The 23,281-nt window shown below is 40.3% G+C and overlaps 1 protein-coding gene across 1 annotated transcript in view; it reads left to right on the forward strand.

Moving 5' to 3' along the window:
• Vwa8 (von Willebrand factor A domain containing 8) overlaps window positions 1-23,281 on the forward strand; it is a 360,138-nt gene that overhangs the window by 106,605 nt on the left and 230,252 nt on the right. Inside the window, exons 10-12 of the mRNA XM_021181216.3 lie at window positions 3,141-3,272; window positions 5,279-5,413; window positions 5,495-5,572. Of these exons, the coding sequence (XP_021036875.1) occupies window positions 3,141-3,272; window positions 5,279-5,413; window positions 5,495-5,572 (345 nt within the window). The remainder of the gene's footprint in view (window positions 1-3,140; window positions 3,273-5,278; window positions 5,414-5,494; window positions 5,573-23,281) is intronic.

The following is a 23,281-nucleotide window of genomic DNA, read 5'->3' on the forward strand; positions in this document are numbered from 1 at the left end:
TTTAAGGATTTATTTATTTATTTGATGTATGTGAGTGCATTGTCACTGTCTTCAGACACACCAGAAATGGGCATCGGATCTCATTACAGATGGCTGTGAGGCACCATGTGTTTGCTGGGAATTGAACTCAGGAACTCTGGAAGAACAACAGTCAGTGCTCTTAACCGCTGAGCCATCTCTCCAGTGCCCCCATTTGGGTTTCTATTTAACCAACTTTTATTGACTGACCCCTCACTACGTCCCAGGTGTGATTCTGGGATCTAGAGATTGTGGAGTGAGTTAAATAGATACATGTGGTATTTTCCCAAAGGGTTGACTTCTCATAAGGCTGTGTATCTGAAGGCTCTGTTGTGAGAAGAGAGCCACCTGGATTGCCCGCTGATACTCACTAGATAGGCTCCCATTGTTGACTCCTTGGCAGAGTAGCCATGCTTTGAATAGCTATTGACAGGAAAAGCACCCCACGGGACCACATATTTAGTAGCTGGTGAACTTCGTCTGTAGAGTTTCTCTTTTTGTGCTCCATAGCCTAGAAATGAGAAAAAGTATTACTTAGTGCAGTGTTTTTTCAACATTCTTTTTTTTTTCTTTCTTTCTTTCTTTTTTATTAGGTATTTTCCTCATTTACATTTCCAATGCTATCCAAAAATCCCCCATACCCATGCCCCCACTCCCCTACCCACCCACTCCCCCTTTTTGGCCCTGGTGTTCCCCTGTACTGGGGCATATAAAGTTTGCAAGTCCAATGGGCCTCTCTTTCCAGTGATGGCCAACTAGACCATCTTTCGATACATATGCAGCTAGAGTCAAGAGCTCCGGGGTACTGGTTAGTTCATCATGTTGTTACACCTATAGGGTTGCAGACTCCTTTAGTTCCTTGGGTACTTTCTCTATCTCCTCCATTGGGGGCCCTGTGATCCGTCCAATAGCTGACTGTGAGCATCCACTTCTGTGTTTGCTAGGCCCCGGCATAGTCTCACAAGAGACAGCTATATCTGGGTCCTTTCAGAAAAAAACCAATACAAGGATGGGAACCACGCCCTAGAAAAAACAAGAAGGTAATCCCTCAACAAACCTAAAAGAAGACAGCCACAAGAACAGAATGCCAACTTTAACAACAAAAATAACAGGAAGCAACAATTACTTTTCCTTAATATCTCTTAATATCAATGGACTCAACTCCCCAATAAAAAGACATAGACTAACAAACTGGCTACACAAACAAGACCCAACATTTTGCTGCTTACAGGAAACTCATCTCAGAGAAAAAGATAGACACTACCTCAGAATGAAAGGCTAGAAAACAATTTTCCAAGCAAATGGTATGAAGAAACAAGCTGGAGTAGCCATTCTAATATCTAATGAGATTGACTTCCAACCCAAAGTCATCAAAAAAGACAAGGAGGGGCACTTCATACTCATCAAAGGTAAAATCCTCCAAGAGGAACTATCAATTCTGAATATCTATGCTCCAAATATAAGGGCAGCCACATTCATTAAAGAAACTTTAGTAAAGCTCAAAGCACACATTGCACCTCACACAATAATAGTGGGAGACTTCAACAAACCACTTTCACTAATGGACAGATCATGGAAACAGAAACTAAACAGGGACACAGTGAAACTAACAGAAGTTATGAAACAAATGGATCTGACAGATATCTACAGAGCATTTTATCCTAAAACAAAAGGATATACCTTCTTCTCAGCACCTCACGGGACCTTCTCCAAAATTGACCACATAATTGGTCACATAATGCTGCCATCTTTTCATACAATCCCTCATGATGGTATGACACCCCTACCATAAAATTATTTTTCATTGCTACTTCATTACTGTGAATTTGCTACTGTTATGAATTGTAACAGTAGCTCTGCTTGTAACACAGGCTCTGACTTCAGCCCTGCATCACTGTCCCTGGGGAGAACACACCTTTAATTCCACATGGCTGTTTGCTTTTCTAGACACAATGGCTGTATGGTTTGATCCAGATGCATTTCGTTCCTTGGCCGTGCCTTGCCACTTTTTGTTGACTCTCCCTTGCAGTACCATGTCATTCCATGAGATCCGTGTGTCACTGCCCAAGATCCACAAGTCACTTGTTGGTACAATGTGGAAGCAGTTTTCACCACACTGGTGTATACTGTGTGGATTTTGTAAAACATTGGAATTCCTTTATTATGGTTGCACAAATAATTTTTTCCTTAGGCTTCTGGAAATTAGTGATTGTCTGTGGGATCTAAGTCTCCAAAATGAAGACTAAACTGGGCTGTTGTTTTTGAATATCGAGTTTGAACATGATTTTCTTTGAATACTGTTTTCTGCAGTTCTGTCATCCTTTTCAATAGTAGATGGTTGTTCATGCATTGCCCTGCATAGATCATTCATTTTAGAGATAATGTTCTAAAATGAGTATAAGTGTTTAATATTTTTTAAACCCCTCTGTTTTTCATATTGAAAAAACTCTATGCATGGGTTTTAAAAAATTTCAATTACTGTTTCTATGTGTTCACATACATATTTGCTTTCTGTGTTCATTTTTTAATATAGAAGCTAGTATAAGATAGTCAGTGTTAGAGTGTTAATGGTTCACATCGAGAGTGTTAATAGTTGGTTCACATCAAGAAACAACCAATGTTCTGGCTTTTTAAGCCCATTTTACAAAATTAAGAACTATGCAGAGATGCCACCAAGCCAGAGATTGTGCAAGACTGATTGTTGAAATTTATAAGTTACGCTATCCACCCAAAGTTACTGCTGAATGATATCTCAATTCTGTTTTCCTGAATTTAGGGGACACATTAGCAGCTATCCCCTGACACAAGTCTGTTTCAATAGTGGTTTCTAGAGTTGAATCATCCCTTTTTAGTAAATTGTGATGTTGAATTATCAAGAAGTGTGGATTATGAACTTGAGCCAGCTCAGGAGTGGAGAATTTCTATTTTGTATTAGTAGACTTTAGGGGTTATTTTTATATCATCTTTAATTATTGTTCAAGAGGAAAGGTATTAGTGAAAAGTAAAACATTCTCATTAACTTCCAGCTTCTGCTTGTATAATAACATGGAAATGGTTTCAGTTCTAATTAGATAGGACTCCAGTTAATTAACAATCTGACATATCTTCCTGGTGACTTACAGCGCTTTGAGCTCCAGGGTTCTGGACATTCCCTGCTTCCTAAGGAGATTGTAAGAGTCGAGAGGATGACTGACAGCCACGGCTCCTATGCCCATGTGACAATCCGGGTCGCAGGAAAAGAGGTGACCATTAAGGTACTTCATCATGGTTTATTCATCCTAAAATCTGTCACACGCCAGGCACTCCTGTGGCCTAAGTTAGGCTCTTGATCCCCTGCTAAGTCTTGGGCTCTGCTGTACCTCCCTAGATCCATCATTTTATGGCTACATCTGTGTGGTAACCCAGAGCTGTGTGTGAAAAATTCAGAATGAGGAAAGCCTTCCTTCACAAATCAAGTGTTGATTAACAGACATGTTTTGTGCTATGAGTTCTCACTAAGGAATAGTGCTTTCAAATGGACACCCACTGCCAAAGGGAAAACTGGTTTCCTCCAATGGAGTGTCACAGCCACACTCCTAGACAGGCCCCATGCCCAGAAATAGTGGGCAACAGAAAACAAACTCCATGGCATTTGTTTCTTTCTTTTTGTGAGCTCTTTTGTTTGTTTTGGCATTTTTTTTTTGTTTTATTGGGTTTTTGTTGTTGTTGTTGTTTATGATGACTTTTGTGTTGTTTTGAGAGAAAAAGAACATGAAGTAGGATGGGTAGTGGGTGGGGAGGACCTGGGAAGAATTGCAGGAGGTGTAAAAATGGTAAAAAAGTTATATAAAAATTAACAACAACAACAAAAAAGCCGGGCGTGGTGATGCACGCCTTTAATCCCAGCACTTGGGAAGCAGAGGCAGGTGGATTTCTGAGTTCGCTACACAGAGAAACCCCGTCTCAAAAAAACAAAACAAAACCAAAAAAAATTAACAAAGATGGAGAAAAAGGTAATAGTGCTTTCAAACAGTTTCCCTAGTAGAGACCCCACAGCTGCAGGAAGCAGCTTGCATGGAGGTTGTGCTGCTGAACACGTTAGTGAGGGTAAGGAAGGTGTGTGGCCCTGGAGCTCCAGCTGCTTGGTCGGTCTTGTCCTTTTCTTCCAAGCACTGCTGTAAGGGCTCCAGGATCCCCAGGAAACACAGCTTGAAAATGCTTGGCACAAAGGAGTAGGGAAGAACAAATGCTTGCCTTCTTTTAAGTGACTAAGCAAAGTTCTATTGTAATTATTTTGTTTAGATAGGGATTTACTCTTTATTCATGTAGCTATACTGTTTCTTAGATCTAAATATCAGTTATGAGTATCATGATCCAGGCTGTTTGTAATTGGATTTAGTGAGTATTGATTATATAGTAGGGTTTTGTTGTTGTTTGTTTGTTTTTGTATACTAGATTCTTATATACTAGATATAGGGAGACTGTCTCTCAAAAAACAAAACAAAACAAAAACAAAAACAAAAGAAATGAGAAGTGTTGGATGATGCAGATGCAATCTAGGTTTATGTGCATAGACCCTGTGTAATTGTTAAGTCATGTCATCTTGGTAAAGACACGGCAAGGTCATTGCCTCCTCTCCCTCCCAGTTAGCCTTTTATGTTAGTACTAGACACTTATGTAAACATTACCCAATGTATACACAATATAGAATGCAACTTACACAAACACATGATTTTTTAGTTTATGTGTGAGTTAAATTTAATTTAAAAAACCATCCCTAGAGGGGCAGAAGAGCTCAGTAGTTCAGAGCTCTAGCTGCCTTCCCAGAGAACAGGGTTCAATTCCCATTACCCATGTCAGGTGGCTCACAACCTCCTGGTGCTCCAGCTCCAGGGGATTAGATGTTCTCTTCTGGTCTCTGCAGGCACCCCCACCCAGGCATACATACACATACGTAAAAAATAAAATTTAAAACCAATGTCCCTTGAGAAGAAAAGAGCAAGGTCCAAAGCCCAGTGATTCTGGGGAAAGAGAAAAACTAAAAAGCAGAAAGCAAGTGATTTGGAGGAAATATTTGCACACACCTAATGGCTCGGGACTTCAGTTTTAGAGGGATGACTAATTAGAGATGTGATGAGGATCATTAGGTTGGAGTGAAAAAATGATTGCATAGAGTTGAATTAAAATAAACTAACAAGGGACTTTTGAGTAGAAACTATGTGCTTTCTATTGCTTATTCTTGGGAAAAATGTATATTTTAATTGCCTTTTTAACTTAACAGGTACCAGCTGGGACTAGAGCAGTAAACCAGCCTTGTGCTCCTGACCATTTCATTCAGACTGTCAGTCACAAGCAGTTACTGGCTGAGATGGTGCAGTCTCATATGGTGAAGGACATATGCCTAATTGGAGGGAAGGTAAGTGGCGGCTTCATTGTAAGCATTCGCTCTCAGCTGTGAGTTGACTCATCCATCACCTGCCTGTGTTTCCCTTTGTAGGGCTGTGGGAAAACGGTCATCGCTAAGAACTTTGCCGCTCTCCTAGGATACAGCATAGAACCCATCATGCTTTACCAGGTACGCCGTTGCTTTCTCAGACTTGGCCTGCAAGCACACAGTGCCTCTGACCTGCTGAGCATTTGATGTAATGTATAGCTGCAGCAGCATTCAGATGAGAGAGCAGTTATATTTGTGTAGGGGTTTTGCTTGTGCATTAGACCATCCGATGTGTGTTCTAAAGCAGGATCTGCTTTGCAGAGTTTGGTTTGTTTGTTTGTTTTGTTTTTTTCTAGACAGGGTTTCTCTGTGTAGCCCTGGCTGTCCTGGAACTCACTCTGTAGACCAGGCTGGCCTTGAACGCAGAAATCCACCTGCCCCTGCCTCTGCCTCCCAAGTGCTGAGATTAAAGGCGTGCTCCACCACGCCCAGTGGACCTGCTTTTCAGTAGAGATACATTTTCTGAACATGCACCCTCTGCATACCCTGAATACCTTTGTTAGTAATGGTTCCCCATTACTAACAAAGCCCACGGACTGCATATTCTCTGATATTGAATTCTGTCTTCTGGACATGGCGTGGTGCAGTTCTCTTGAGATCAGAGTAGCTGACAAGATACCCAAGATCCCTCTCTGCCTGAGAAGTGAGTGTGAGCTTAGGGAAGGATATTACAATTCCCAGGGGGACCATGCTGCTTTAGGTGCTTGTTCATCGCCACATCCATTCACACCTCACCACAGAGACCTTCGGAGAGTCTCCCCTCATCGTCTCATCGTCTCACTGCCCCGACCCCATCCAGCACCCTTCCCCTTAGTTTACAATAAAAACGATTCTCTACTAAATACTGAGGGGAAAGGAAATTGATGTACTTTGCAATACATCACTATAAATATTAGATCAGTTTACCTTCCCAAATGTCACAAGACATTTTCTAGGAAGACAGATTTTTTTTTTCTTCCTTTTAAAATTTATTTTTATTTTTTGAGATTAAAACATAATTACACCATTTTCCCCTTCTTATGTTTATACAAATACATATTTTTCTAAGTCTAACTTCAGTGGGTATAACGGTACTTGTGTGTATATCTTCAGGGCTGACCATGTGATACTGGATAACTAATTGGTATGCTCTTCCATAAGGAAGACCATTTCTCCCACTCGCAGCCTTCCTTAGTTGCCTGTGGTCCCGTTAGGGGTGAGACATCCTGGTACTTCCTGTCCACTTTAGCATGTCTGTCAGTGTCATCCTGTTTAGCTCACGTTTGAGCTGTCATTGGTGAGACTTTATTGGTGGAATCTGTCTCCTGACATTACCAGGAGGCAGAATCACACAGCAAACTCCTGATCCTTTGGCACTTACAAGTCTTTCAAACTTAGTAATATTTGTAAAAGTATCAACATTTTTTAACTTTAAAATAAAACTCCTGTCCTTTTTTTTTTTTAAATATTTTTATTAGGTATTTTCCTCATTTACATTTCCAATGCTATCCCAAAAGTTCCCCATACCCTCCCCCACCACTCCCCTACCCACCCACTCCCACTTTTTGGCCCTGGCGTTCCCCTGTACTGGGGCATATAAAGTATGCATGACCAATGGGCCTCTCTTTCCAGTGATGGCCGACTAGGCCATCTTTTGAAAATATGCAGCTAGAGACAAGAGCTCCAGGGTACTGGTTTTAGTTCATATTGTTGATCCACCTATAGGGTTGCAGATCCCTTTAGCTCCTTGGGTACTTTCTCTAGCTCCTCCATTGGGGACCCTGTGATCCATCCAATAGCTGACTGTGAGCATCCACTTCTGTGTTTGCTAGGCCCCGGCATAGTCTCACAAGAGACAGCTATATCAGGGTCCTTTCAGAAAAATCTTGCTAGTGTATGCAATGGTGTCAGCTTTTGGAGGCTGATTATGGGATGGATCCCTGGATATGGCAGTCTCTAGATGGTCCATCCTTTTGTCTCAGATCCAAACTTTGTCTCTGTAACTCCTTCCATGGGTGTTTTGTTCCCAGTTCCAAGAAGGGGCAAAGGGTCCACACTTTGGTCTTCATTCTTCTTGAGTTTCATGTGTTTCACAAATTGTATCTTATATCTTCGGTATTCTAAGTTTCTGGGCTAATATCCACTTATCAGTGAGAACTTATCATTTGAGTTCTCTTATGATTGGTTTAACTCACTCAGGATGATGCCCTCCAGGTCTATCCATTTGCCTAGGAATTTCATAAATTCATTCTTTTTAATAGTTGAGTAGTACTCCATTGTGTAAATGTACCACATTTTTTGTATCCATTCCTCTGTTGAGGGGCAACTGGGTTCTTTCCAGCTTCTGGCTATTTTAAATAAGGCTGCTATGAACATAGTGGAGCATGTGTCTTTCTTACCAGTTGGAACATCTTCTGGATATATGCCCAGGAGAGGTATTGCTGGATCCTCCGGTAGTACTATGTTCAATTTTCTGAGGAACTGCCAGACTGATTTCCAGAGTGGTTGTACAAGCTTGCAATCCCACCAACAATGGAGGTGTGTTCCTCTTTCTCCCACATCCTCGCCAGTATCTGCCGTCACCTGAATTTTTGATCTTAGCCATTCTGACTGGTGTGAGATGGAATCTCAAGGTTGTTTTGATTTGCATTTCCCTGATGATTAAGGATGCTGAACATTTTTTCAGGTGCTTCTCAGCCATTCGGTATTTGGGTGAGAATTCTTTGTTTAGCTCTGGGCCCCATTTTTAATGGGGTTATTTGATTTTCTGGCGTCCACCTTCTTGAGTTCTTTATATATATTGGATATTAGTTCCCTATCTGATTTAGAATAGGTAAAGATCCTTTCCCAATCTGTTGGTGGCCTTTTTGTCGTATTGACGGTGTCTTTTGCCTTGCAGAATCTTTGCAGTTTTATGAGGTCCCATTTGTCAATTCTCTATCTTACAGCACAAGTCATTGCTGTTCTATTCAGGAATTTTTCCCCTGTGCTCATATCTTCGAGGCTTTTCCCTACTTTCTCCTCTATAAGTTTCAGTGTCTCTGGTTTTATGTGGAGTTCCTTGATCCACTTATATTTGACCTTAGTACAAGGAGATAGGAATGGATCAATTTTCATTCTTCTACATGATAACCACCAGTTGTGCCAGCACCATTTGTTGAAAATGCTGTCTTTTTTCCACTGGATGGTTTTAGCTCCCTTGTCAAAGATCAAGTGACCATAGGTGTGTGGGTTCATTTCTGGGTCTTCAATTCTATTCCATTGGTCTACTTGTCTGTCGCTATACCAGTACCATGCAGTTTTTTGTTTTTTTTTTAATCACAATTGCTCTGTAGTACAGCTTTAGGTCCGGCCTGGTGATTCCACCAGAGGTTCTTTTATCCTTGAGAAGAGTTTTTGCTATCCTAGGTTTTTCGTTATTCCAGGTGAATTTGCAGATTGTTCTTTCTAATTCGTTGAAGAATTGATTTGGAATTTTGATGGGGATTGCATTGAATCTGTAGATTACTTTTGGCAAGATAGCCATTTTTACAATGTTGATCCTGCTATTCCATGAGCATGGGAGATCTTTCCATCTTCTGAGATCTTCTTTAATTTCTTTCTTCAGAGACTTGATGTTCTTATCATACAGATCTTTCACTTCCTTATTTAGAGTCACCCCAAGGTATTTTATATTATTTGTGACTATTGAGAAGGGTGTTGTTTCTCTAATTTCTTTCTCAGCCTGTTTATTCTTTGTGTAGAGAAAGGCCATTGATTTGTTTGAGTTAATTTTATATCCAGCTACTTCACCGAAGCTGTTTATCAGGTTTAGGAGTTCTCTGGTGGAATTTTTAGGGTCACTTATATGTACTATCATATCATCTGCAAAAAGTGATATTTTGACTTCATCTTTTCCAATTTGTATCCCTTTGATCTCCTTTTGTTGTCGAATTGCTCTGGCTAGGACTTCAAGTACAATGTTGAATAGGTATGGAGAAAGTGGGCAGCCTTGTCTAGTCCCTGATTTTAGTGGGATTGCTTCCAGCTTCTCACCATTTACTTTGATGTTGGCTACTGGTTTGCTGTAGATTGCTTTTATCATATTTAGGTATGGGCCTTGAATTCCTGATCTTTCCAAGACTTTTAACATGAATGGGTGTTGGATTTTGTCGAATGCTTTCTCTGAGTCTAAGGAGATGATTATGTCGTTTTTGTCTTGAGTTTGTTTATATAATGGATTATGTTGATGGATTTATGTATATTAAACCATCCCTGCATCCCTGGAATAAAACCTACTTGGTCAGGATGGATGATTGTTTTAATGTTTTATTGGATTCGGTTAGCAAGAATTTTATTGAGTATTTTTGCATCGATATTCATAAGGGAAATTGGTCTGAAGTTCTAATAAAGCTGGAAATATTTTACAGACCTCGTGGGTTTTTCTAGACACTGCTCTGTGGCTCAGTTTTTACTGATGGTTTTATACTTCCTGTCTAACTGTGAAGCTTACCTTTGCTTTATTTGGCTGTCCACTGGAAAAAAGAACCAAGCAACACATTACATGTATGGTTCCTAATAATTAGTTCTCTTATACTGGAAAACCACTCAAAGTATCTTATTATTGTGGCATTACCCTAATATGTGAAAGAATTAGTTTTAGAATCTGTGAACACATTCTTATATACTTTTGGAGTGTGACAATAATCTCATAAAAATATATTAATTTTATTTCTGTTCTGTTTGTTGATGGATAGAAAGTTGCAACTTTTAAAGTGGATAACAGATTATTCTGTTTTTTTTAATACATTTCTGTGCTGGAGAGTTTTATTTAAACTTGATGCAAGCTAGAGTGATTTTCAAGGAGGCAACTCTAATTGAAAAATTACCTCCACCCATTGACATAAAGGAAATCTGTGATGCATTTTTTTCAAGTGACGGTTAATGTGGGATGGCCCAGTCCACTGTGGGTGGTGCCAGCTCTATGCAGGTGGTTCTGGGTTCTATAAGAAAGCAGGCTGAGTAAACCTTGAAGAGTAGCTGCTAAATGGCACACATGGCCTCCTGTCCAGACCTTCCTGGATGATGGACTACAGATGTACGATAAAAGAAACCTTTCTTTCCCCAAGTTGATTGTGGTCATGGTGTTTTGTCACAGAGATATGACAGGTCAGAGATGTGTCTTAGTCAGGGTTTCTATTCCTGCACAAACATCATGATCATGAAGCAAGTTGGGGAGGAAAGGATTTATTCAGCTTACACTTCCATACTGCTGTTCATCACCAAAGGAAGTCAGGACTGGAACTCAAGCAGGTCAGAAAGCAGGAGCTGAAGCAGAAGCCATGGAGGGATGTTCTTTACTGGCTTGCTTCCAGTCTGCTCTCTTATAGAACCCAAGACTACCAGCCCAAAGATGGTTCCACCCACAAGGGGCCTTTCCCCCTTGATCACTAATTGAGAAAATGCCCCACAGCTGGATCTCATGGAGGCACTTCCCCAACTGAAGCTCTTTTCTCTGTGATAACTCCAGCCTGTGTCAAGTTGACACACAAAACCAGCCAGCACAAATAGAAACTCTGACTAAAGAATTGGTATCCAGAACATGGGGTGCTGCTGTGACAGGCCTAAGTGTGTTTGTGGGGAGAACTGTGGTGGCATTTGAAACTTTCAATTAAATTGAAAAGACTCTCGTGCTCTGAGCTCAGTGGACTGCTCTGCAGGAGCTGGGAAGGCAAATATGTTAAGAACAGTGCAGACTTTGGAGGCCTGACTTGTGAAGTTTCAGAGTCTTTTAAAGCTTATTAGGAAAGTTGAATATTTTAAATTAAGAATCTGTGGCTTGCTGGGTGGTGGTGGCTCATGCCTTTAATCCCAGTACTCTGGAGGCAGAGAAAGGTGGATCTCTGAGTTTGAGGCCAGCCTGGTCTACAGAGAGAGTTTCAAGACTGCCAAAGCTAAACAGAGAAATCCTGTCTCAAAAGACAAACAGAATGTCATGAATTCATTGTTTTTAATAGCTGAGTAGTACTCCATTGTGTAAATGTACCACATTTTTTGTATCCATTCCTCTGTTGAGGGACATCTGGGTTTTTTCCAGTTTCTGGCTATTATAAATAAGGCTGCTATGAACATAGTGGAGCAGTTATCCTTATTACATGTTAGAGCATCTTCTGGGTATATGCCCAGGAGTGATATTGCTGGGTCCTCAGGGAGTACTATGTCCAATTTTTTTGAGAAATTGACAGACTTATTTCCAAAGTGGTTGTACCAGCTTGCAATCCCACCAGCAATGGAGGAGTGTTCCTCTTTTACCATTTCCTTGTTAGCATCTGCTGTCACCTGAGTTTTTGATCTTAGCCATTCTGACTGGTGTGAGGTGGTATCTCAGGGTTGTTTTGATTTGCATTTCCCTGATTGCATCCTAAGGATGTTGAACATTTCTTTAGGTGTTTTTGATGGTTTGTATATCCTTGGACCAGGGAGTGGCACCATCTGGAGGTGTGGCCTTGTTGGAATACGAGTGACCTGGTTGGAATGGGTGTGTCACTGTGGGTGTGGGCATAAGATCCTCACCCTAGTTGCCTTTAAGTCAGTCTTCCACTAGCAGCCTTTGGATGAAAATGTAGAACTCTAAGCTCTGCCTGTGCCATGCCTGAATGGATACTGCCATGGTCCCACCTTGATGATAATGGATTTAACCTCTGAACCTGTAAGCCAGCCCCAATTAAATGTTGTTTTTATAAGACTTGCCTTGGTCATGGTGTCTGGTCACAGCAGTAAAACCCTAACTAAGACAGGTGCTTCAGTGTTCCTCAGTTGAGAATTCTTTGTTTAGCTCTGTACCCCATTTTTAATAGGGTTATTTGGTTCTCTGGAGTCTTAGGCAAATGGATGGAACTAGAAAATATCATCCTCAGTGAAGTAACCCAATCACAAAAGAACACACATGGTATGCACTCACTGATAAGTGGATATTAGCCCAGAATCTCAGAATACCCAAGATACAATTCACAGACCACATGAAGCTCAAGAAGGAAGACCAAAGTGTGGATACTCCTTCTGTCCTTCTTAGTAAGGGGAACAAAATACCCATGGGAAGAGATACAGAGACAAAGTGTGGAGCAGAGACTGAAGGAAAGGCCATCCAGAGACTGCCCCACCTGGGGATCCATCCCATATACAGTTACCAAACCCATACACTATTGTGGATGCCAACAAGTCCTTGCTGACAGTAGCCTGATATAGCTGTTTCCTGAGAGGCCCAGCCAGAGCCTGACAAATACAGAGGTCGATGCTCGCAGCCAACCACTGGACTAAGCATGGGATCCTCAATGGAGGAGTTAGAGAAAGGGCTGAAGGAGCTGAGGAGGTTTGCAGCCCCATAGGAGGAAAACAATATGAACCAACCAGTACCCCCAGAGTTCCCAGGGAATAAACCACCAACCAAAGAGTACACATGGAGGGACCCATGGCTCTAGCAGCATATATAGCAGAAGATGGCCTTGTCAGACATCAAGGGGAGGAGAGAGGCCCTTGGTCCTGTGAAGGCTCAGTGCCCCAGTGTAAGGGAATGCCAGGTCATGGAAGCGGGAGTGGGTGGGTTGGTGAGCAGGGGGAGGGAGGATGGGATAGGGGGTTTCGGAGGGGAAACCAGGAAGAGGATAACATTTGAAATGCAAATAAAGAAAATATCTAATAAAATTTTAAATATGGAAACACACTAAAACAAACAAAGAAATAAAATAAAACAAAACACCCAGAAAATATCCCCTCAGTGTCAGCACACAGAAACTGTGGTCCAGAGAGGGCTATGCTTGTATGTATCTCATGTTGACAGTCACAGTTACAAACAAAGCTTTCCCAGATAATACTGGCATGTAGGGGATATGGAGAGAGGCTGAGACATGGGACCATGTGGCAAAGATTAAAGTCCCTAAAGAGAGCCCCCAGGAGGTGATTGGTAGAGTTACAGCCCAGTTCCAGGAAACACTCCAGCACCTTAGACATGTCAGTACCATGGGCCAACCACCAAGGGCACCTGTGGTTGTGGAGTGGAGCCAGCCTGATCCTAGGACCCAAGCTGTGTGTTCTTGGGGTAGGAGAGCTGGAGAAATGGGGCTGTGCCAAGCTCCCATGGAGTCTAGAGGAGCCTGAGCAGGTCCCAGATGTCAGGCACTGAGCCTTTTTATTTACTTTTATTTTACATCCCAACCACAATCCCCCCCCCCTTTTTTTGAAAGATTTATTTATTCATTTAGTGTATGAATACACTGTTGCTGTCTTCAGACACCAGAAGAGGGCATGGGATCCCATTTCAGATGGTTGTGAGCCACCATGTGGTTGCTGGGAATTGAACTCAGGACCCACTGAGCCATCTCTCCAACCCACAATTTCCCCTTCTCTCCCTCCTCACAGTCCCTTCCCACCTCTCTCTTCCCCTCCCCCCACCCACTCCTCCTCTGTTTCTCTTCAGAAAAGGGCCGGTCTCTAGTAGATATCAACCATCCGTGGCATATCAAGTTGCATTAAGACTTGGCACCTCCTCCTCTATTAAGGCCAGAGAAGGTAACCCAGTAGGGCATACGGGTCCCAAAGGCTCAGAACAGAATCAGACAGCTCTTGTTCCTACTGTTAGCAGTCCCACAAGAAGATCAAAAACACTGGACTTTTATATTTCAGTCTGATTGTGACTGTGCCCTGGTTCTTCCCACTTTGAATAACAAAATATTTAACTTTATTTTTTTATTTTGTAGGAGCCCTCAGGTGAGAAATTTTTGAACCTTTAAAGATATTTTGGAATTTTATGGAGACTTTGGAGTTTTACATAGAATATTTTAGAGAGAATTTTAAAATTTTAGGGAAACTTGGGATATTTTAGAGACTAGGATTGGAGGTCAGGGGCTTTGAATATTTTAGAGAGACCATGGGACTTTAGACGTTGTAATGTTTTATATTGTGATATGGATTAATATCCCCAAGATCTCCTAGGATTATATGATCTCATAGGATTATATGAGATCTTGGGGATGAAGAAAAAAGAAAAGAAATATGACTTAATGGTGCTGTGTTTGTGTATCAAGTTGAAAAGGGGTCATTTGTACTGGCTAACTTTATATCAACTTGACATAAGCTAAAACAATTTTTAGCAGAGGAAACATGGTTGACAAAATGCCCTCTCTCTAGATTGGCCTATGGATATGTCTATGGGGGCAATTTTTAAAATTTGATTGTTCATGGATACAGGAGGGCTCAGCTCACACTGGGCAGTGTTACTCCTGGGCTAGTAGTCTTTGGTTCTATGAGAAAATAGGCTGAGCAAGGCACCAGGAGCAAGCCAGAGGGCAGCAGTCCTCTTCTGAGTCTGTATAGGTTCCTACTCCAGGTGCCTATCTTGAGTTCCTGCCCTGACTTCCTGGATGACAGGTGGATTGCCAGTTGTAAGGGGAGACAAGCCCTTTCCTCCCCAAGTTTATTCTGACCATGTTGTCAAGGCAGTAGAAATCCCAACTTAAGACATAATTTGATTTGTGTCTTAGCTAGGGTTTTATTGCTATGTACAGACACTATGACCAAGGACAACATTTAATTGGGGCTGGCTTGCAGGTTCAGAGGTTTAGTCCAGTATCATCAAGGCATGGCAGCATCCAGGCATGCATGGTGCAGGAACAGCTAAGAGTTAGGAGAAGACTGGCTACAGGGAGCTAGGATGAGGGTTTTAAAGCCTACACCCATAGTTACACTTCCTCCAACAAGGCCACACCTCCTAGTAGTACCACCCCCTGGGCCAGGCATATATAAACCACCACAACGTGTGAAGCCAGTCTTGGTGCCTATGGCAGAATGCCATTAGTCATGTTTTATCAGTCCTTTCTCTCTGAAACTCATCATAACTGAAAGACATAGGCTTCTCCCAATGAATATTTTGCCTGTGATTTGCATATACTTCACTGACTTTAGAAATTTATTTTAGAGATGAGCAAAGTCACATCTTCTGAAAACACTTCCCAATCTGTTTATTAATCTTCAGAGGACATTTATGGACAGAACAGTTTCCGGACGTGTAGGATGTGGGAAGGAATAAAGAAATAGAAAAACTTAACCTGCTTGAACTTCCTTCTCTCTCTATGCTGCCAGCCATGAGTTGCATCAAAAAAATCTGTGCTGTGGATTTTGCTAATTGCCAATCAAGTAATTTTCATGCTAGAAATTAAGCTCCTTAGATGAAGCATAAAAATTTGCTTTTAGTTTCATATTTTTAATAAAGTTCATTGATCTTTTGGGACAGATGATGAATTTGAGAGACTAAAGAATCAATTTGTTTTTGTAATAATCGGAACATTTCAGAGGCCTGGCCCAATATGAAGATCCGAGTAGGAGCAAGTGAGGCCCCACCATCTGTTTCCATAGAGACAGAGACATCCTGTTATTTGTATCTGCGTAAAGGCGCACTTAATCCATGAGTTTTGCTGTACTTATGATGACTATTTTTATAACTAGTTTCATATGAAGTCAAAGGAAAATGGGGCTTGAACAGATTTGTGGCAGTACATAAACTATGTTTCACACTGGGCTGTAAAATCTCAGATCGCTTGGCTCGTGTGTTAAGGTGGATTCTTTTCAATTTTTATTCTTTGTCAGTTTTGTGGCAGTGACTTTATAGCATTGAAGAAACGCTTGCTGTTCTTTTCCTTCTGGGCCAAAAATCCAGATATTGTTTTGGTTTTTTTGGTTTTGTTTTTCTTTTTGTTTTGACATTGTCAGAGTGCTGTGGGTTTGAGATCTCCTTCTCTCAGATGCTAGTTGGATTAAAGGCTAAATTAAGTCAAATTAGAATTTTAAGGCGATCTACATCTCTGGTACTTTGAATGAAAATAATCCTTGTGTCGGGCACATTAACATTTTAGGGTTATCATAGCTCCTTAATCTTTTTCTTGCCCCTGAGTTGAGCTGCACCCATTTTCCCCTTCTTCTATCTCTGCTGCTGCCCTTGCTTTTTGTGTTTAAATGCTGAGAACCTTGTCACAATTTCCTGCTGTGAGCGTGCCTCTATTTATTCTTCATTTGCTTTGCCTGTGCACCTCAGCCTTCCTAACCAGCCTTGGCTCCCCACACTTCCATTTTTCCAGTCCAGATTTTACCCAGTTTTTCTTTCTAATACTTATTTTTGTTCTTTCTAACTCCATTTTATATCTTGTGACCACGTTTTATAATTGGCAAGATAATAATAATTGGTGGCGCACACCCTTAATCCCAGCACTTGGGAGGCAGAGGCAGGCGGATTTCTGAGTTCAAGGCCAGCCTGGTCTACAAAGTGAGTTCCAGGACAGCCAGGGCTACACAGAGAAACCCTGTCTCGAAAAAACAAAGAACAAAACAAAAAAACAAAAAACAAAACAAAAACAAAAACCCCAAAGTTGCAATCCAAACCTTGGTTGTATGTATTTCATGTTGGTGGAAGTGCGTTTCAGGATCATGCTGGAAGCCCATTGCTAAATAGACCTGCTTTCTTTGGATAGACTTTCTCTTAACATTCCTCTGTAAGAACTGTGCCAGTTGACCACCTTCCACCAACACCACTAGACTAGAACCTGTCAGAGTGCTCAGATTCTGCCCGTCTGGCAGTTGACATGTGTCGTACGTAGTACAGCTTTAATTTTCTTAGGAAAGAGTTGAATTTTCTATTTTTTTTGTAAGAGCTTTATTAAGATACAGTTGTTAATAAAGAATCTCATATAAGATTCATTTTAATATCTTTATAATTCATCTGTTCATTTTGTTTGCTTATTTTCTGTATGAAGTCCTTCATTTTTAAAAATAAACCCAAACCTAAAAAAAAAACAGGTTTATTTTATCTTATGTGTATAAATGTTTTGTTTATATGAATGTGTGTATCCCATGAGTTTGCAGAATGCACGGAGGCCACTCAGAGTGCCAGAACTCTTGGAACTGGAGTTTGGATGGGTACTGGGAACTGAATCCAGGTCTTCTGGAGGAACAGCCAATCCTCTAAACAGCTGAGCCATTTCTCCAGCCCTGATTCCTCAATTTTTAATGTACTAGATTTATTGGCGGTTTTTACTTTTTCAACTTTTCACTTGTCTTTTGATTGTATGATTACTATTTTTTTTTTACATGTAAAGGTTAAAAATGAAGTGATGGTTAGATTTGACAATATTTTCCTTAGTTAAATCTACGTTTTAAATCCTGGTTAGGAAATCTTTATTATATTTCAAGTTATGAGGAAATTAAACTGTTGGTTTGACAGGCTCTACATCAATTTCTTTCCAGAGAAGAGGGCTCCAAATTCTTCTTACCCTGCTGTTCCTTTGTCTTGCTCACAATTGAGGAAAATCTTTATTTTCAAGACACATGTTATAATGTAGGGCTGACCCAGATTGTTCTTCACTGAATCCGATCTTCAAAGTTCCTTTTGTGATTGAAGTAAGGCAGCATAATCCTAGGCTTTAGAGCTTATGACATGGACATCATTGGGAATGAGAACAGCCCTGTGTTCTTATTGGTTTGTTTTTGGTTTTTTGGGTTTTGTTGTTGTTGTTTGTCAGTTTGACACACGCTTCAGTCATCTGGGAAGAGAGAGGAGAAAATGGCTTCATCAGACTGTCCTGTAGGGTAATCTGGTGGCATTTTCTTGGTTAATGATTGATGTGGAGTGAACATCCAGTCTACTCTGTATAATGCTACTCCTTGGGCAGGTGGTTCTGGGTTATATTTTACAAAAAGAAAGGAAAGGAAGAATGGAAAAATAAAACAAGTTGAGCAAGTCATGAAGAGCACAAAAGGAAACAGTAGTCCTTCCTGGCATTTGCTTCAGTTTCTGTCCTGACTTCTTCAGTGGTGTCCTGTGACCTGAGAGATGTAAGATGAAATTGACCCTTTCTTCCCCAGGCTGGTTTTGGTCACAGTGAATTAGAAAGCAAACCAGGACACACTGTCTACTATACTGTCTTAGTTACTGTTTTATTACTGTGAAGAGACACCATGACCACAGCAACTCTTATAAAGAAAGTGTTTAACTGGGGACTTGGTTACAGTTTCAGAGGGTTAGTTCATAATCATTATGGTATGAGGCAGGTAGGCATGGTGCTGGAGGAGTAGCTGAGGGCTCTACATACTGATCTACAGACAGCAGACAGGGAAAGAAAGACGCTGGGCTTGATGTGAGCTTTTGAAACCTCAAAGCCCATTCACAGTGCATACCTTGTTCAACAAGAGCCCACCTTCTCCAACAAGACCACATCTCCTAATCATTCTACTCTCTCTCAACCAGCTCTATGGGGGCCATTCTCATTCAAACCACCACACAGAGTGAACATTTTTAAAACAATCCATCACTGAAACTGTTACCATACATCCACATATATCAGTCTTTATAGTTTCCATATTCACAATAGTTTTACACTTTGCTGCAAATCTCTGATTTGATCAGCATGCTTTTAGGGTAGAATGTACCCATTTATTTGATGAAGGATGTATTTAATAAATTATTTTTTTTCTGATAAGTATAGGCATTATTTTGATTTTTTTCCTTTGAAATTATATGTGTCGACATTACAACTACGGCTTTTAAAAAGCTATAAAGTAGGTGATACAGAATATTGTTATAAAATAAGGATTTGGTAGAACAGGATTAACCAGTGGGCTAGACCATAAAACTGTGCATGCACAGTTTGCTATGCTGAAGAATATATTTCCTTCTAAAGAGTAGGAAATCTAAAAATGTTGGTAGTAGAAGAGGGCCTGCTATGGTGTTCATCAGGCAGGTGAGTGTGCTCGTCTAGTTGTCATTGTCATTCTTCTCCTCAAATTATTGACACCCTTCAGTGTTCCCTAACAAGAAAAGCATAACGGTTTCGATCACCTGACTTCTGGGAACTAACATACTCATCAAGGTCAGGTAAGCCACCCAATTTTGAGATAGAGTGATTTCAGTGCAAATTTTACAAGCTTTGTTATCTTGTTCAACAATAGTTTTGCAAGGTTTAATAAATTTTTAAAGTTCTTTGAAGTGATAGAAGTTATTTACCAGAAGTTAACCCACTAGTTGCTCAGAAGTAGGCCAATAAAATGGCATTTCCTATCTTTCCGAAGTGAGGATAAGAAAATAAAGCTCCAAGTTTGTAGAACAGAAAATAGGTGATTAACTCATAAGCCATTTTCTTTCCCTTTCAACTGTGCATCTTTAAAAACAATAAGCAGCAGCAGGCTTTCTGTGAGATTAGAAGTGACTGAGCCTCACGCTCCCAGGTGCCATGAGTTTGACTGGGAGTGCCCTGCACACAGCCTTACTTACTTTAGCATGCTGTGTCTTGTGCCTCACCCTTGGGTTTTTTTCAGTATGTTCTGGGTTTTGCGCTTGCTAGCTCTCAATAAACACAAGAGTAGAAAAATGAATATAATTTCCATAAACTGATGATCATTTTCAAATAAAGCCTATTTCAGGAGTGCCTTTTTAGTTTTTTGGATGTTGTATGACATCTTGACAGTCTCAAAAATTGATGTAATGACATTTTATTTAAAGCTCTCCTATAACCACTTGTATCATTTATATGATCTGATATTATACATAGCAGTATATATCATATTGCATATGATAGTATATATATTTATATGGTAGTATGTAGTTGTAGTGGTGTTTTGAAGAGGAAAGATATTGGATAATGTAACTTTTATGTAATGTAATCTTTTGAACTCTTACATAATACATTTTCTAGAGGTGAGAGATATACCTTAAAGTTTCACCTTTATAGATGCTATAAAAGTTTGTTTTAACTGGCTTGTGTTGTATACTGTTTTCATTTAAATGCAGCAAGAGGCTAGAGCCATGACACAATCGTTAAATGTGCCTACTGCCCTTGCAGAGGACTGGGCTTGGTCCTCAGCACCCAAACAGCAGCTCCCCACTACCTCTAACTCCATCTCCAGGGGATGTGATGTCCTCTGGTCTCTGTGGACTCCTGTACACACATATAAGGGTATACAAACACACATGTGCATAAAAATTTGAAAACTACTGTTTAAAAAAAAATCCCTTGTCAGATTTGGGATTGAAGGGATGGCTTAGCAGTTAAGAACACTTGCTGCTTTTCCAGAGGACCTGGGTTCAATTCTTAGAACTCACATGGCAGCTCACAACCACCTGTAATTCCTGTTACAGGAATTATATATCTGAAAAAAATTAAGTGATTTTGTTTAAGGTCAGGTATTTTGCTTAATTTATTTATTCTTATGTTCTTATTTCCCCATGTTTAAGATTTAATTGACAATAAAAATTATTTTTTTATTTTAATTTTATTTTAACATATGTATAAATTATAGAATGATTACTGCAACCAAGCTAGCTGACATAGCTGTTACCTTACATGGCTGTGTGTTTTGAGTGGTAGAAACACATGCTTTACTCTCTGAGTCATTTAAAGTATGCTGTAAAATAGGATTGTCTGTCCTCACATGCTGTGTCTTAGCTCTCCAGAATGTTTGTCTGCTTACTGAAGCTTTCTGCCCTCCGACCAGCACTCCTCATTGTCTGCATCTCCCAGACCTTAGCCATAACCATCATATTCCTGAGGCTGTTAGCTTGTCTGTGAAGGAGATCATGCTGTATGTGTGGGTTTCTTGAAAAGATACTTCCTCAGTTTTTTATTTGTGTAGTTTGTTTGCCTGGATGTATGCCTGTGTACCACTTACCTACCTGGTGTCTATAGAGGCTAAAAATAGGTATTTTATTCCCTGTGACTGGAGTTACAAATAATTGTGAGTCATTATGGAATTGAACCTATGTCCTCTGGAAGAGCAGAAAGTGCTCCTGACTGCTGAGCCATCTCTCCAGCCCTTCATATGTGTGTTTCTGTGATTGAAACTTACTTTGCTTAGCATCATATCTTCTCAGTTCATCCACATTGTTGAGGCAAACAGAAGTCTGTCCTCTGTAAAAGCTACATACCATTTTGTGATGTATATACCACATTTTCTTTATTCATCTCTTGGTCAATGATGTTTGTTATGCATCCTGACTCTTATGAATAAGACTGTAGTGATATGGGGTGTAGACAATATTTTGAGTTGCTGATTTCACTACCTTTGGGTTTCTACCCAGAAGTGGGCTTGCTGAATCATGGGCTACTTCTGTTTTATCCCTTTGAGGAACTTCCCTCCTTTCCATGTTAACAGTATTAGTTTACTTTTAGAACTGCAGTGCCCAGAGTTCCTTTTTCCTCCAGTTTCTCAATGTATCTCCTCTGCTCCCCACTCTTATCCACCAATCATTCTTCCAAGTCTGACAGTATTTTCTTGAGACTTCGATTTGCATTTTCTTCATGGTTTATGATGCTGACCATCACACTATACTCAGTGATCAGTGTTTATCCTTTTTTGAGGGTTATAATAATATCCTCAACAATAAGCATTGCTTATTTTCTTATTTTATGCCCTTTTGGTATTTTTAAAATTTTCTTATAAATTGTGGTATTTATCCCCTTATTAAGAGATGTAATTTCAAAATATTCCTCCCTTTTCATAGGTTGCCTCTTGGATCTGTCTTCCCCATTGCTGAATAGTATTATTTAGTTGATTCAATCCCATTTATCGAACTTAATTTTAGTTGTCTTTGCTTTCGGTGTCATTATTTTGAATCCCTTGTCTAGGTAAGTATAATAGAGAGTTTGCTCAGTGCTTTCTTCCAGGAGCATCACAGTTTCAAGTCTTTCGTGTTCATTTTGGTTTTCTGTGTGCTGTGATATATGAGGCCTCAAGAACTCCTGCATGTCAGTCCAGGATTTCCCCAGGACTGGTCACTGAAGAGACTGCCTGTTTCCCATGACAGTTGCTGGCATCTATGTGGCCACAAGTGGGTATGCCTGTAGGTGTCTTAGTCCATAGGCTTCTGTTCTCTGACTGCAGAGCCATGTTGTGGAGACTACTACACCCTCACGGTGTATTTGGGGATCACACAGTGTGCTCATTTTCGCTTTTTTCAGTTTGTTCAAGATTGTTTGGGCTACTTCAGGTCTTTTCTTACTTCACATGAACATTAGGACTGCTTTCTCATTTTGTAAAATGTATCCCTGGAATTTTTAGCATTGGATCGGTAGGTCTTGTTGACCAGCACGGGCATTTTAATTCTTCTAATCTATGAACATGTTCTTGTATTTATTTGTGTCTCTAGCTTCTTTCATGCCTGGATTGATCTTTAACTCCTTGTTTAAGTATACTCATGCTTGTCTTTTGAGATCCTGCTACAACCGACACTGTTGCAGTGTTGTTAACAAACAGGGATGTTGGGTTTCTGTATGGACTTGGAATGCTGCGGCTCTGTGATGCTATTTGTTCCCATAGTTTGGGGAGGTGAAATCTTAGGCTGTTAGGCTGTTTCTCCATCCAGAAACAGACACATGCCTTTTATTACTCTTGCCTGATAGAGAGGAATCACATCGCCACCACTGAGCACGTTAGGCTTAGGCTTGTGTGCTGACGCACATCCCTTTTATACCTCATCATTGAGAGTTGGGTTCACGAAAGAATAAGGGTTTTGTTCCATGACTTTCAGCATGTATTGAGATGATCCTGTGATTTTAATGTTTTATTAATATAATGTATCACTTTTATTGATATTGTATATATATTAAGACTTCAATAGGCTGTTCTTAAATACCTTGGATTTAAATTGCCTTTGATCTTATTGTATAATCTTTTTAATGTTGTAGTAATATTAGCTTGCTAATATTTTATTTAAGCTGTTTGCCTTCACTGCCATCAGGGGTATTGGCCTGTAAATCTCAGTTCTTTAACTTCTTGTCTCTGTCTGTAGTTTCAGAG

The sequence above is a fragment of the Mus caroli genome, unplaced genomic scaffold (assembly GCF_978045245.1).
Source record: "Mus caroli unplaced genomic scaffold, Mus_caroli_1 scaffold_12, whole genome shotgun sequence".
Classification (NCBI taxonomy): Eukaryota; Metazoa; Chordata; class Mammalia; order Rodentia; family Muridae; genus Mus; species Mus caroli.